We start from the raw sequence: 14,262 nt of genomic DNA, 5'->3' as shown, positions 1-14,262 counted from the left end.
CTGAAAGCAAAGACGAGACTATCTGTACCGAATGTCACCGAAATAAAGCAAGAAACTTGACAGTTCCGTCTTTATTAAATTTAATTCACATTGTATGATGGATTAGTACTTGTTATGAAAGTAAATAGAGTAAACAAGGAAAAATCAACCAAAATATAGTGGGGTATGAGCACAGGACAGGACTACCGTCCATTCGTGTGATAATACAAACAGACAGATACTTTAATAATCCCGGAGGAAATTGTACTGTAAATCTACAGTCATGTATAAATATTAAAAACACCACGAGTTTATGTAATTTAAGTTTCATCACCACTTCACATCACTTTTTATCTGAACGAATGACCAACTTTTAATATTTAGCTCTACTTTCTGCGCAGCGATGGCGGAGCTTCCACTATCCGCGGGCGGAGGGATACGTGAAAGCATGAGAACCGTGTAGAGTCAACACTGTCGCTCTCGCTTCCCGGTCAGAACGCGGAAACGATTTGAGGACAGAATTCACAAGATAGTAACAAAGAAAATACACAATAAAAAGTGTCCATAAAAAACAAATTGTTCAATTCAGAGTGATTTTCTATGGACGTGATAAAATGACGGTTTCGATGGTTGCACGGGCTGCTGTCACATAATCCTAATTTTATGTGCGTCACCACATGTCCCACGATGTTTTTTTTGTCTTTTAACAAAGTATGGTCCATTATACAAGGCATATATAGTCTTGGCTAAATCTAAATCAGGAGCTCTATTGGTGCTGTGAGTGGCTCTTAAAAGAGCCTTTGTGTTGCCGTTTGTTTTCGGGGGTCTACTTGGAGCTGGTGTACTTGGTCACCGCCTTGGTGCCCTCGGACACGGCGTGCTTGGCGAGCTCACCGGGCAGCAGGAGGCGGACCGCGGTCTGGATCTCTCTGGAGCTGATGGTGGAACGCTTGTTGTAATGAGCGAGGCGGGAAGCCTCACTGGCGATCCTCTCGAAGATGTCACTCACGAAGGAGTTCATGATGCTCATCGCCTTGGAGGAGATCCCCGTGTCAGGGTGGACCTGCTTCAGGACCTTGTACACATAGATGGCGTAGCTTTCCTTCCTGGGTCTCTTCCTCTTCTTCTTTCCATCCTTCGGCTTGCTCATCGCCTTCTTGGAGCCCTTCTTCGGTGCTTTGTTTGTTTCACCAACCATGATTGCAGAATGATCGTCTACTACCTCGTCCGGAGAACGTTGTACTTGTAGGTGTCTTATGCAAATTTAATGTGCTGTTGCTCACAAGTGATTGGCTGCCTCTCCATGGACAGGAAGTGTGCGCTTTGTAAACTGTTAGAAGTAACCCAGAGGGCAGACTGTATGTTGTTTACAGCGTGATTAGTACATTAACACGATACTTGATTGATTTCACGGAAAATGTTTAGGAAAAACTAAAATCCCCCAGTTTTAAAATGAGTAAGTCTCATTCATGTATGCGAGATGAAACTGTGGGTTCAATCCAGTTAATTTCCTCTTGGTCAGATCGATTTGGAGGTTTTCTTGCTTCATCTAACATAGACAAGATGTCGAGAATCTTTGCTCACACTTTCTTTGGACACTTTAGGCAAACAGGACAGATTACTATGATAACTATGCGGTCGTGTAGCTCTCATGTCATCCTGACTAAAAGTCCTCTGAATTCCTCACATTTGATGACTTCCGGGTTTTATGCACGACACTACATAACACGCTTAGATTCTAGTAAAAACCTGTTTGACAAAGTATTCAACCCTTCCTGCAAACATTGTAGAGCAAGATAATGTTTTGTTCAAGAATTGCCGTCATTGTCAGCAAGACAAACTTTCAAAACATACTTCAATTAGTAAACATTAACAGCTCAATGTATAAGAGTTTGACTTTTGTCATGTTGAGCAAATAAATGCTTCTTTATAAAAGTAATTAGAAGTTAATGGAGCCATTTTATTTCCTATTCATACTTGACCAAAACTGAGCTGTAGACATTTTAACAGAAAGCTCTCTTGAAGCGGTGGGTGGCTCTTAAAAGAGCCTTTGTGTTGCCGTTTGTTTTCGGGGGTCTACTTGGAGCTGGTGTACTTGGTCACCGCCTTGGTGCCCTCGGACACGGCGTGCTTGGCGAGCTCACCGGGCAGCAGCAGGCGGACAGCGGTCTGGATCTCCCTGGAGCTGATGGTGGAGCGTTTGTTGTAATGAGCGAGGCGGGAAGCCTCACTGGCGATCCTCTCAAAGATGTCATTCACGAAGGAGTTCATGATGCTCATCGCCTTGGAGGAGATCCCGGTGTCAGGGTGGACCTGCTTCAGGACTTTGTACACATAGATGGCATAGCTCTCCTTCCTGGGTCTCCTCTTCTTCCTGGTGCCTTTGGTAACCTTCGCTGCGGCCTTCTTCGACCCTTTCTTCCCTCCTTTGCCTCCTTTCACCACGTCACCTGGCATGTCTGCGACTGTTCGGTTCCTCCGCCTATAAAAGAACGCCTAAATATATAAAGACCGCATGCAAATTTGTAGCAACTGTTGCTCCAACAGGATTGGCTGCTTCTTCTTGCGAACTCGAGCACGCGCAGTAGAAGCTAACCCCCGTTCCGAGAACCGGAAACTTAGAGCTATGTATGAAAACAAGAAGTTATCACCACGAATAATCAAAGGACCGACGCACACAATGGTAATTCATAACAATAAAAATTTAGAACATAAATGTGCTTATCTTCGTGTAAATTCGGTTATACGTTAACGTGACAAACATTTGTGAACCAAAGATGGCTTGATGATTCAACTTTACAACAATCTTATTCACCCGACGATAAAGTACGTATTTAGACTGTCCATGTGTGACCGATGTATGTCTTTTCTGCATTAATTACACTCTGGAACTAAAGTGGTGTCAGCAGCTCAGATGGGTGTTTATTCTGCACTTAACCGAAAAATGAATGTACTGGAGACGTTGTTTTTTGTGTGTGTTTTTTTACAAGTAAAACAATGTACACAAAGTTTATGTTTTACCCAACTAAAAAAACAACAACTGACAGTTAGTCTAATAACGTTAGCTTTGTATACCAGATGAGGAATCCCTGTCTGAAGACATCACACAATACAGCACCTGGGGAAAATCTTGGAATCACCCCTGTTAGAGTTCATTCAGTTGTCTTTTTTTTGTAGAAGAAAGCGTTTCACAGACATCTTTTTCGTCCGCATTATCCGGAGTCCGGATGCTGGGGCACCAGCGTTAAAAGGGAACCCCAAACTTAAAGATAACTAGTTCAGTAGCAACTTCCTGGTTATGACAGAAGAAAGAAATAAAAAATATATTTTATTAATGCGTCTTCGGGAAATTATTTATCCCACTCGTTACTGATACATTTTAACATGTATGTGTGTGTTTACAAGATAAGATGAAGAATACTTTAGTAATCCCAAGGGAAAATTATTCACCTCTGCTCAATACTGAACAATCATGAAACATACATTGCACAAGAATACAATTATCTCAGAATATCACATAAAACATTACTATATAGACACACAGATACCAAACCTACAACAGCAAAAAGAAGAGTGCAGAAATCGCACAATATGTCCCAGATCCCATTGGATCCCAAGCTAGGCACCCACAGGTCGATCACCTTCCTGACCTTGCTCCTCCTCTCCAGAGTCCAGGCTCTGCCCGATTACAGAACCAAACCTACGGATGAGTCTGTTCAGGCATTGTCCCTCTAAGTGGAAGTGCCACCCCAACACGTAATTGCATAAGACAGAATTGTGTCGCACGCGATTGTGTGTCAAGACATAATCCTTAACCTTTCTGTCTTGATGCTGTCTTCCCTAATTGAGGATGCTTGCTTTTGTAGCCAATCTGGCCTAACTCCATTAAATTACTACGCGTTATGTAATGATGAATCTTCAATGTAACGGTTCAGCTGAAGAAGTGGCATATTTATTCTGCACAAAATGGAGTGACGCAATCACGCATATTTTGAACCACAAGTGGGATAAAGTACATCAATACAATACAATTTCCTCTGGGATTAATAAAGTATCTATCTATCTGCATCAAAAGAAAACTCATGAAAAAGAATATTTCCGTGGTGCCCCCAAAATCTTTACTGCAAAAAACATGTACTTTATACAATAAAAAACACTTGATTTGTGACAAAACTCAAACTTAACATAACACATAACACTAAATCGTGTCAACCTCAATTCTTAATTTCTGATACTTTTTTTTTCATCGTGGAACGATATTTAATTGGAGCACTTTTAAGAGCCACACTCAGAAATCACCAAAACGGACTGAAGAAGGGAAATGTGGCTCAGGAAGTGACGTCATGGGTCAAAATTAAAAGTTCAATATCCACAAATGAACCTATACTGACATGAAAACAAATATAAAGCAATTGTATGAAACAATAACAGTTCATCACCTCCCCCACACTCAGCCACAGGTCGATGACCTTCCTGACCTTGGTCCTCCCCTCCAGAACTGTCTCCAGATGAAATTTTAAAAAAAATAATTTTTTTGGTGGCACGTATCATTTCTCTATATGCTACGCTTTTAACCACCTTGCCATGTTGTAACATCCGCTGGTGCTTTACCTTCCTCAAGTTTGAAAATCCTTTTTAATCAAACAAGATCTCTCCTACTAGAACAGTGTTTCCTGTCCATCCACTTGGTACGATAGCTCTCCAAGGAGTGAGCAGTCAGTATTAACTGCATACTAATGAGCAGATCTAAATAGCAGTGTTTGACTACATTTAAACTTCATAGAGCAAAAATGACTTTAGTTGCGTGGCACGGGTCTTCTCAACTTTTCTCGTATTAAATTAAACATCCCGACACCAGTGATTCCAGGATTCGGGGAAACCTTCACACTGTAATCGACGTTGATTCATGCAAGGATGTTGCTCTACAAGTTAAGTGAGTGGCTCTTAAAAGAGCCGTTGGTTTTTGGTGGTTTGGGAAACGACTTTTAACCCCCGAAGCCGTACAGGGTGCGGCCCTGTCTCTTCAGGGCGTACACCACATCCATGGCGGTGACCGTCTTCCTCTTGGCGTGCTCGGTGTAGGTGACGGCGTCACGGATCACGTTCTCCAGGAACACCTTCAGCACACCGCGGGTCTCCTCGTAGATCAGACCGGAGATACGCTTCACTCCACCACGGCGAGCCAGACGGCGGATGGCGGGCTTGGTGATCCCCTGGATGTTATCACGCAGAACCTTGCGGTGACGCTTGGCGCCTCCTTTACCGAGTCCCTTGCCTCCCTTTCCTCTTCCGCTCATTTTCGACTGTGATTCGTTCGGTGACTGAGAAGTCTGGAGGTGGAGCCGGGAGACCGTCAGTATATGAACATTTTTTGCGGACGTAATAGAAGTCAGACTGACAGAGGGCGGGGTTACAGCCCCACCCACAACAGACTAGCTTCGGGAGAAAATAACCGTTTGTTTCTTTACGTGAACTTCATGTATGAAATTTACAACCGTTGGGAAAATGAACCAGATGAGTGAGAAGAACGACTGAAAAACGAAAAATACGTTACATGACAAAGACCAGAACGCGATAAAATTGTCATCTTGTTTTACTTTATAGGTATGAATGTGGAATTTAGCAGGCTAACGTAGTTTGTTCCAATCAATCAGTCTCCAAATACAATAGAAACACAATAGAACAGTAGGGGAATTTATAGATTAATCCTGATAGAATTTTTTAAAATAACTAAACCCTCGGTATTTTTCTGCACTATCATTCACAACTGATCTATAAATGTGCAAACATACGTTAGCCATGTCACCACTAAATTTTAAACAAGCATTGTATGCAGTAAAATTTGTGTCAATGGAATATTTATCAAGCCAATGTCGGCATTGTTGAACAGTGAATGTTGAAAAGGTGAGATTTTGTTTAATGTTACAATGAAGAACTGTGGAGTCATGAGTGATCACAGTACTCTGAAAAGCATTGCCGTCTGGCGCTTCAAGTAGCGCATAACAGGAACCCTTCCAGGTTAATGGAATGGCTCTTAAAAGAGCCGTTGTGTTGTGATGTGGACGTGTGACTCTAAGCCCTCTCCCCGCGGATGCGGCGGGCCAGCTGGATGTCTTTGGGCATGATGGTGACCCTCTTGGCGTGGATGGCGCACAAGTTGGTGTCCTCGAACAGACCCACCAGGTAAGCCTCGCTGGACTCCTGTAGAGCCATGACAGCAGAGCTCTGGAAACGGAGATCGGTCTTGAAGTCCTGAGCGATCTCTCTCACCAGGCGCTGGAAGGGCAGCTTGCGGATCAGCAGCTCGGTGGACTTCTGGTAACGACGGATCTCTCTCAGGGCCACGGTACCGGGCCTGTAACGGTGAGGCTTCTTCACTCCGCCAGTGGCAGGAGCGCTCTTACGGGCAGCTTTGGTGGCCAGCTGTTTCCTAGGAGCCTTTCCTCCGGTGGATTTACGGGCTGTCTGCTTGGTTCTTGCCATTGTTAGCTCACGTTCTCTATCAGGAACTCATGCTCATACGGCGACAGCGACGGCTTTTTAAGAGAAACCAAGGGGGCGGGGCTGACGCTGATTGGTCACGTTTGAACTGAGCGCGAGCTCATACTGCCGGTCTATTGGTGGAAAGGAATTCAAACCGATACCCGAGAAAAGCAGCCAGATGTTCCCAGAACACCGAATAACAGGTGAGAAACTTGAAAGTTCTGTCTTTAATGAGTTTATAATTCACACCGTATAATGGAATAAAACTTGTTATTAAGTAAGTTAGAACAACGAAACGCATTGAATAAATATATAGTGGAGTACTACAACAAGAAAACAGAGGACAACTGTACGTCAACACTTTCTGCATTCATAAATATATATCACTATATTCACGAATCATAAAACACATATGAGAGTATGCAACTCAAAGGTTTTAAAAACAAATGTACCAAATGTCATTGAAATGCATGTGAGAAACTTGAGAGTTCTGTTATTCACACTGTATTATAAAATAAGACCTGTTATCAAAATAATAAATATAAACTTTTGAATAAAAAAAGACAGGAAATTTGTCTTTTGTGTGATGCTTCAAATGTTCTGTCCCTGCAATTCCTGCAGTGCATGATTCATGTAAAAATATGAGTGGAGTTGAGTATTCAGCATCACCTTTTGGAATCTTCATCTGTTTTCCTAAACAACTATGATTTTATTTTAAACGCTACTTAATCCTCTGCTTTATTATTTTATTTTTTGCCATCTCACTATAACTGGCTTTTTCATAGGCCTGATATATTTAAACATTGTTCCTCTTATGATGATGAGGTATTTTTATGGATGTCACCATTGAATATTATATCCAAGCATTTTGGTATTATAAATGAAATTCTTGTATTTCCACACATATAACACTTGTTTTATGTTCTCACGTAAGAGAACAGGATGCAGAAGACAGGGTTAGATGAGGGCAACTGATAAGCTGTGGCGACTCCTGAAGGGAAAGGCATAAAAGTTGTATTTTTACAGAAATCCATAACTTTTACACTATGTTTAAATCTTTACTGGTCTGAGAATCTAAATAATCTTTGCAGCTCCATACAGAAACAGAAAATTATTACTTTTTGTTTTACAGTATATGGTATAAAAACGTTTCCCTATACAATGACATTTTTACTTTGCTATCTGTAGAATGCCCAAGTACAAAAGTATAAAATACAAAAGCAGTAGCCAAGTATTGAGCAAATTTTCATCAAGACATAATGGAAAAGGAAATTCTCTTTACTCTCTGTGGTGGCTCTTAAAAGAGCCTTTGTTGCATTTGTGCCATCTTCAGGACAACCTCTTTACTTCTTGGCTTTTGATCCCTTTGCTTGTTTAGCTGACTTTGTCCCCTTGGCCCTGGAAGTCTTCCTGTCTGCAGACTTCTTCACAGGACTGCTCTTCTTGGCCACCTTAGCTGATGGTTTCTTTGCAAGTGATTTTGCAGCTGTTGACCTCGATGCCACCTTCTTAGCAGCAGGCTTTTTGACTGCAGGCTTCTTGGCTGAAGCCTTTTTAGGCTTTGCTGCAGACTTTTTAGCTGCAGGCTTTTTAGGTGATTTCTTTGCAGCAGGCTTCTTTGCCACTGGCTTCTTGGCTGTAGGCTTCTTCTTCTTGTCCTCTTTCTTCTCTTTCTTTGCAGGTTCCCCTTTAGGGAGTTTGTAGGAACCAGAAGCTCCCAAACCCTTGACCTGGACCAGAGCTTCATTGGTCACCATCCTGGTCAGGACCACATTGATCCGCTTGTTGTTCTTATCGGTGTCCACCCCTTTATCAGCAAGAGCCTTCTTGACTGATTGCATCGACATCCCACGCCGGTCCTTGCAGCTGCCAACAACGTCCTTGATAAGCTTCGACATGGGAGGACCACCGGGCTTCTTGGTGGCGGTTGGCTTCTTTTTCTTCGGGTTGGTTTTAGCCTGAGCGGCGGGTGCGGCCGGTGCTACTTCGTCCGTCATGATGCTCGTCTTAGTTCTCGCTGGTCGTCACAGATGTCCGTGCTCTGCGTGAGTGCTGTCAACTGTCAGAGGGCGGAGACATATATGACAAGCATGAGAACCGTGGAGAGTCAACACACAATCGCGCTCGCTTCCTTGTTCGCTGGTCGGAACACTTGTGTTTTTTCTTCCACAGTTTGAGGATAAAATTCCCAGAAACGCACGCTTTTACATTAAAACTGTCATTACAGCAGCGAGTATAACTTCTTATTTTCATGATCAGGTCATTTCTAGCGACGAAGAGAGACCGTGTTGTTTCTAGGAGGCTTCAAACGTCTCGAACACATAGCGACTCCGTGTATCCCGTCACGACTTTTAGTCACATTTGGTCTCTAAAAATTGCGAAAAATGCTTAACAATAAATGTGATCGAGGTGTTCATGTGACCTCAGGTATGTTCGGATAGAATAAAATTGAAATCGCTGTAGTTGTGTGTTTTTTTAGTTTAATTCAGAGCTATTTTCTACGGAGGTAAACACAAGAATGCTGTCGACTGTTAGACCGCTTAATTCATTGTGCGTCATCACCATTAGTTCTGTGATATTAAGTTGTTGTTATAATGTGAATTTTTACGACAGTAGAAAGTGAGATAAATGTGTAGTTAAACAGAAATATATCTCCATCACAAGAATGATAAAGCTGTCTGGTTAAAGTAACGTATAAGACAAAACAAAATGTAGTTTTTTAAGAACAACAAATGTGTATTCTCCTTTATTTTCGAATGGAAAATCAGACATAGAATTCAATTTACTAACCTACAACCTAGTTACGTTTAAACCGTTTGTCACTTCTGACTAAGTTGCACACAAGGGCAGAATTAGTTTTATTATTGTATAAAATGTCCGTGGCAAGCATTTGCCTACACGGTACGAGAAATATAAAACCACTTTCATTGGTTCTCGTTTTTACATAGGATTGATATATCGAAAAACATACCGATTAATTTCAGCAAATTCTGCAATTTGAATTATGGTGTTAGAATTATGTTGTGAGGGTGGCGAATGCTGTGGTAACAGTTAACTATTCTTCCTTGTGTAAAGTATGTTGTATGACTATGTGTACTTACAAGTGAATGCTTTCCCTTTGGGATTATTGAAGTGTTCTTTATTCATTCTGCCAATTTCCAGTATCTATATAGCTGCTGTCTAAACGCTGGTCGTTTAATGCGAAAGTAAATCATGGTTTGGCTGATGAGATGTAAAAGAAAGTTTTTGAATCTGGACAATAAATAATAGAAGTAAATATCATATGCAAATGCAAGTAGCTCTACGTTTTCAGCCGCGAAATTACCCTGAATTTAGGTTTGTAGCAGTATCACGTCGAAAAGCTGCAGAACACCAAGCTTTACCTGAAATCGCATCAAGGTGGGTCCATTTGATAAGGGAAGATTCCATCTTCAAAACTACCAGGTCTCAGCAGGCGGTCATACACTCATTTCTTACATACATTTAACACTACAAGTCTAGGTGGATTTATTAAACAAAAAAACCTATTACTAACACATGTGACGTGGGCTGAAATGAATTAGCGACGGGGACGTAAAACACGTCTAGACCCAACTCCGGTCTCGGTGAGACCATTCCATTTATTAATGGACACCAATGAGGAGAAGCTCTCTTGAAGCAGTGGGTGGCTCTTAAAAGGGCCTTTGTGTTGTGGTTTTGTCCTCGGGGTCTACTTGGAGCTGGTGTACTTGGTCACCGCCTTGGTGCCCTCGGACACGGCGTGCTTGGCGAGCTCACCGGGCAGCAGCAGGCGGACAGCGGTCTGGATCTCTCTGGAGGTGATGGTGGAGCGTTTGTTATAGTGAGCGAGGCGGGAAGCCTCACTGGCGATCCGCTCGAAAATATCGCTCACAAAGGAGTTCATGATGCCCATCGCCTTGGAGGAGATCCCGGTGTCAGGGTGGACCTGCTTCAGGACCTTGTACACGTAGATGGCATAGCTCTCCTTCCTGGGTCTCCTCCTCTTTCTCTTTCCATCCTTCGGCTTGGTCAACCCCTTCTTGGACCCCTTCTTCGCTACCTTCTGTTGCTCAACCATGATTAAACTGCGGAAAGCGTAGCTCTGACTAGAGGGGACATTTTATTTATAGCTGTCTCCATGCAAAGTACTCGCATGCGATTGGCTGATTCTCCTTCGACACTGCGCATGCGCTGTGCAAACTATTTGTGCCAGCAACAGGGCGGGGACAGACGGAGCAGTGATTACGGTACGAGTTGACTGAATAGTTCACCATTTAGGGCCCGTGGCTAACAGGACAGTCTGTATGGATGAGTGACAGTTAAACATCACACTAATGCTGCTGATGTTTGAAATCTCAAATTCCATTAAAATAAAGCAAACATTTCTTGTGCTACTTTTAAAAAAAAATACAGTGTAATGCAGTAGTTTATGTGAAAGTGCGGGTATTATATACTACAAAAATATATTCTCATTAATTATAGCATGCATGTTCAATTTTTAAATTCACACACATGCATAAATAATGTATATAGTTCTACTTCTTTATTATTATGTATGCTAATTGTTGAGTTTTATTCGGCTATACCTGTATCTCTATAACTTAACCCACAATGATTATGCTGCCGGAATAATGGAATTACCCCACTTTGGGACTAATAAAAGGAATATTATCACGTTTGCATTTCATACCACAAACACTACATATTTAACAAATTCCTATAACGATTATTATGGATTATAGGAAAATTTAGGAAATTTAGGAAGATCATAATAGAGTGTTACACCTGATAATAAAATCATCTGTTCATCAACCGATTGTTCAAGTCAGTAAATGCATAACCTCAGTTCAAATCTAAGGATGACTTAAATAAAAAAGCCAGACGTTATTCAAAGTTTACAGTACACTTCCTGTAATAAAGGCCAATCAGGTGGACCACATGTATGCAGTAACACACAACAAACCTTTATGACTTTGTGCTGAACACGAATGAACTACATTGCATATTGTGTGTATATACAGTATAATACACATACACATCAGAAAAGTGGCTCTCTTGAAGTAGTGGGTGGCTCTTAAAAGAGCCTTTGTTTCGGTTTGTCCACAGGCTGTCTACTTGGAGCTGGTGTACTTGGTCACCGCCTTGGTGCCCTCGGACACGGCGTGCTTGGCGAGCTCACCGGGCAGCAGCAGGCGGACCGCGGTCTGGATCTCCCTGGAGCTGATGGTGGAGCGCTTGTTGTAATGAGCGAGGCGGGAAGCCTCACTGGCGATCCTCTCGAAGATGTCATTCACGAAGGAGTTCATGATGCTCATCGCCTTGGAGGAGATCCCGGTGTCAGGGTGGACCTGCTTCAGGACTTTGTACACGTAGATGGCATAGCTCTCCTTCCTGGGTCTCCTCTTCTTCCTGGTGCCTTTGGTAGCCTTCGTTACGGCCTTCTTCGACCCTTTCTTCCCTCCTTTCACCGTGTCACCCGGCATGTCTGCGACTGATCGATTGTTCCGCTCGTGAGAGGACGTCTAACTTTATACTGTTCAGCTTGAACAGGATTGGTCGATTCATGTTGCGCAAACGAGAGCGTTTTGCGGTCTAACCGGTTTCCGACCCAGCTTTGTAACGAGAGCAGAGAGTGTTCCGACCCTGTAACACAGTACATGCAGCTCCACGGTGAACCGGCATTGTGTTGAGTGTACACTGCACTACGCCCCCCCACCCAAAAAAGCTACCCGGCGATAGCGGAAGAAACGGTTACCAAAGATAAATATCGAATAAATAAGTGCACAAATATAGATGAATACACCATTTCTATGAGATTTTGCTCTTAAAATCATGTGGGTGGCTCTTAAAAGAGCCGTTGTTTTACAGTAGTTGGGGAAATATCTTTAACCTCCGAAGCCGTACAGAGTGCGGCCCTGTCTCTTCAGGGCGTACACCACATCCATGGCGGTAACGGTCTTCCTCTTGGCGTGCTCGGTGTAGGTGACGGCGTCACGGATCACGTTCTCCAGGAACACCTTCAGCACACCGCGGGTCTCCTCGTAGATCAGACCGGAGATACGCTTCACTCCGCCACGGCGAGCCAGACGGCGGATGGCGGGCTTGGTGATCCCCTGGATGTTATCACGCAGAACCTTGCGGTGACGCTTGGCGCCTCCTTTGCCGAGTCCTTTGCCTCCCTTTCCTCTTCCGCTCATCTTCAACTGTGATTCGTTCGGTGACTGAGAAGTCTGGAGGTGGAGCTGGGAGACCGTCACTATATGAACATTTTCTGCGGACGTAATAGAAGTCAGAATTTTGGTGAGAGGGGTAGTCAGCCCCGCCCACAAAGACGATTTTTACGTCACAAGACCTCAGGTTTCTGTAGAAGACATTTTATTTACAGAACTGTTCAGACATTTACATGTTTGAGCTAAAATATAAACATAATTAAAATTGCAGTATACAAAAACAGAGGAATAACAAGAACACAAAATTAAAATAATTTCCATATATCTTGAGTGAAATTAGTCTCAATGTAAATAATTTACAGCTTTTGAATTCGAGCGAAAATTCGGTGCGTGAACGTACTGCTTCAAGTGAGAAAAGGTGAAATAAGAGTTTTGTTTTCGAAATTTACTGATGTGATTGTGGACTTATGCTCATAGAGGGACGATGTTTAACGTACAGGTAATTTCTCTGACAAGAAAACAAATTAAATACTTTCACTCTTACATCTGAAATGTAGATCTCATTTTCTGTTTCAAGTCATTCAAGAAGGTCCGTCTAACAGCATCAAAAAAATATCTGGTGACTGTTTAATCTGACTGTTGACAAGAGGACATTGAATTGTTATCATTTTACAATATACTTTATTTGGAAATGTACTTTTCATTTACAAAGATGGTCCATGGTTTGGTTTTGGGGGGGGATGGATGAGGTTGGTGCTCTGAGATCAGGGATTTCTGATGGATATGTAACCAAGAATAATTTGAATAGTTTCATAATAAGTTGTTTATATCTACTCTAAAAAATCTTTTAACTTTACCCATAAGTGGAAAACTGGAATGGTCTTTACGCATTTCATTTTGTCAAAGAATATAAGGGAATAAATAAAGTAAAATTTAATATTCTTTCATGTGGCCATCATTATTTTTCCAAATGGGTGTGCACATTTGGGTACCTGTGTGTTGGTTGGCTTACATGAACATATTTGTAGATGAGTAAAATAATCTTTAAGATCTGAGATTTGCAAATGTGTAAGGGAATATGCAAATGAATATTCTGTAATGTCATGTCAAAAAGTCACTAATAACACCACTAATAAAACAGAAAAAAAGGTTTGTATTTAATTAATTTACTCAAATTATTACATACATTTACAACACTTCATATTTATCTTGTCTGTCACTGAAAGAATTATTAATTCAGGTGTTTAACACAGCCTAGCACAAACTTGTCGAGCACAAAATAAAAACTACACCAAATGACAACACCAATTCTGTGTGATTTACATGTTTTAAGTGTCCTTGTTTACAGTAGAGCACACAGTACAATACATCCATTAAGTTAAGATAAATTTTCACAATAAGTACAGCATAAAAACTGTAGCTGCAGATCATCACATGTCCACTAGATGTCACTGTGATCAAAGTCTGAACTGAACGGAATGAGAAAAGCTCCAGCTTCTCTGTACAGAAATGCAGCCAGCAGAATTATTTGATAATCTAGAGATGTTCCCCTCTCTGAACTCTCCAATGTGCATTTATTGTTATGTTTGATTTAATGGATGGAGACAACACACACAATTTCATTAGATAT

General features: G+C 41.9%; 8 protein-coding genes across 8 annotated transcripts; all 8 read right to left on the bottom strand.

The window, feature by feature from the left end:
• Nucleotides 1-56: 56 nt before the first annotated feature.
• On the bottom strand, nt 57-1,330 carry LOC137605706 (histone H2B 7-like). Its single transcript, XM_068330406.1, has one exon. It carries the CDS (start codon nt 1,175-1,177, stop codon nt 806-808), a length of 372 nt encoding a protein of 123 aa, XP_068186507.1. The 5' UTR covers nt 1,178-1,330; the 3' UTR covers nt 57-805.
• A 581-nt stretch (nt 1,331-1,911) lies between these two features.
• Nucleotides 1,912-2,456, bottom strand: LOC137605705 (histone H2B.1/H2B.2-like). The gene has a single exon (XM_068330405.1). It carries the CDS (start codon nt 2,434-2,436, stop codon nt 2,056-2,058), a length of 381 nt encoding a protein of 126 aa, XP_068186506.1. The 5' UTR covers nt 2,437-2,456; the 3' UTR covers nt 1,912-2,055.
• A 516-nt stretch (nt 2,457-2,972) lies between these two features.
• LOC137605707 (histone H4) lies at nt 2,973-5,289 on the bottom strand. Its single transcript, XM_068330407.1, has one exon. It carries the CDS (start codon nt 5,274-5,276, stop codon nt 4,965-4,967), a length of 312 nt encoding a protein of 103 aa, XP_068186508.1. The 5' UTR covers nt 5,277-5,289; the 3' UTR covers nt 2,973-4,964.
• Nucleotides 5,290-5,808: 519 nt separating this feature from the next.
• On the bottom strand, nt 5,809-6,516 carry LOC137606010 (histone H3-like). Its single transcript, XM_068331028.1, has one exon. It carries the CDS (start codon nt 6,460-6,462, stop codon nt 6,052-6,054), a length of 411 nt encoding a protein of 136 aa, XP_068187129.1. The 5' UTR covers nt 6,463-6,516; the 3' UTR covers nt 5,809-6,051.
• Nucleotides 6,517-6,699: 183 nt separating this feature from the next.
• LOC137606009 (histone H1-like) lies at nt 6,700-8,511 on the bottom strand. The gene has a single exon (XM_068331025.1). It carries the CDS (start codon nt 8,457-8,459, stop codon nt 7,806-7,808), a length of 654 nt encoding a protein of 217 aa, XP_068187126.1. The 5' UTR covers nt 8,460-8,511; the 3' UTR covers nt 6,700-7,805.
• A 671-nt stretch (nt 8,512-9,182) lies between these two features.
• Nucleotides 9,183-10,542, bottom strand: LOC137606162 (histone H2B 3-like). The gene has a single exon (XM_068331276.1). The coding sequence runs from the start codon at nt 10,538-10,540 to the stop codon at nt 10,172-10,174; it is 369 nt and encodes a 122-aa protein (XP_068187377.1). The 5' UTR covers nt 10,541-10,542; the 3' UTR covers nt 9,183-10,171.
• An 822-nt stretch (nt 10,543-11,364) lies between these two features.
• Nucleotides 11,365-11,945, bottom strand: LOC137606631 (histone H2B 1/2-like). The gene has a single exon (XM_068331971.1). The coding sequence runs from the start codon at nt 11,943-11,945 to the stop codon at nt 11,574-11,576; it is 372 nt and encodes a 123-aa protein (XP_068188072.1). The 3' UTR covers nt 11,365-11,573.
• A 377-nt stretch (nt 11,946-12,322) lies between these two features.
• LOC137606632 (histone H4) lies at nt 12,323-12,673 on the bottom strand. The gene has a single exon (XM_068331972.1). It carries the CDS (start codon nt 12,657-12,659, stop codon nt 12,348-12,350), a length of 312 nt encoding a protein of 103 aa, XP_068188073.1. The 5' UTR covers nt 12,660-12,673; the 3' UTR covers nt 12,323-12,347.
• Between the last annotated feature and the right edge of the window lie 1,589 nt (nt 12,674-14,262).

This window comes from Antennarius striatus, chromosome 13, assembly GCF_040054535.1.
Source record: "Antennarius striatus isolate MH-2024 chromosome 13, ASM4005453v1, whole genome shotgun sequence".
Classification (NCBI taxonomy): Eukaryota; Metazoa; Chordata; class Actinopteri; order Lophiiformes; family Antennariidae; genus Antennarius; species Antennarius striatus.
Note: the sequence above shows the minus strand (reverse complement) of the source record. Positions and strands in the feature narration are given on the sequence as shown.

Excerpts from the sequence above, each read along its gene's own strand:
- LOC137605706 (XM_068330406.1), bottom strand. The coding sequence starts at position 1,177 with ATGGTTGGTGAAACAAACAAAGCACCGAAGAAGGGCTCCAAGAAGGCG.
- LOC137606631 (XM_068331971.1), bottom strand. The coding sequence starts at position 11,945 with ATGCCGGGTGACACGGTGAAAGGAGGGAAGAAAGGGTCGAAGAAGGCC.
- LOC137605705 (XM_068330405.1), bottom strand. The coding sequence starts at position 2,436 with ATGCCAGGTGACGTGGTGAAAGGAGGCAAAGGAGGGAAGAAAGGGTCG.
- LOC137606010 (XM_068331028.1), bottom strand. The coding sequence starts at position 6,462 with ATGGCAAGAACCAAGCAGACAGCCCGTAAATCCACCGGAGGAAAGGCT.
- LOC137606632 (XM_068331972.1), bottom strand. The coding sequence starts at position 12,659 with ATGAGCGGAAGAGGAAAGGGAGGCAAAGGACTCGGCAAAGGAGGCGCC.
- LOC137605707 (XM_068330407.1), bottom strand. The coding sequence starts at position 5,276 with ATGAGCGGAAGAGGAAAGGGAGGCAAGGGACTCGGTAAAGGAGGCGCC.
- LOC137606009 (XM_068331025.1), bottom strand. The coding sequence starts at position 8,459 with ATGACGGACGAAGTAGCACCGGCCGCACCCGCCGCTCAGGCTAAAACC.
- LOC137606162 (XM_068331276.1), bottom strand. The coding sequence starts at position 10,540 with ATGGTTGAGCAACAGAAGGTAGCGAAGAAGGGGTCCAAGAAGGGGTTG.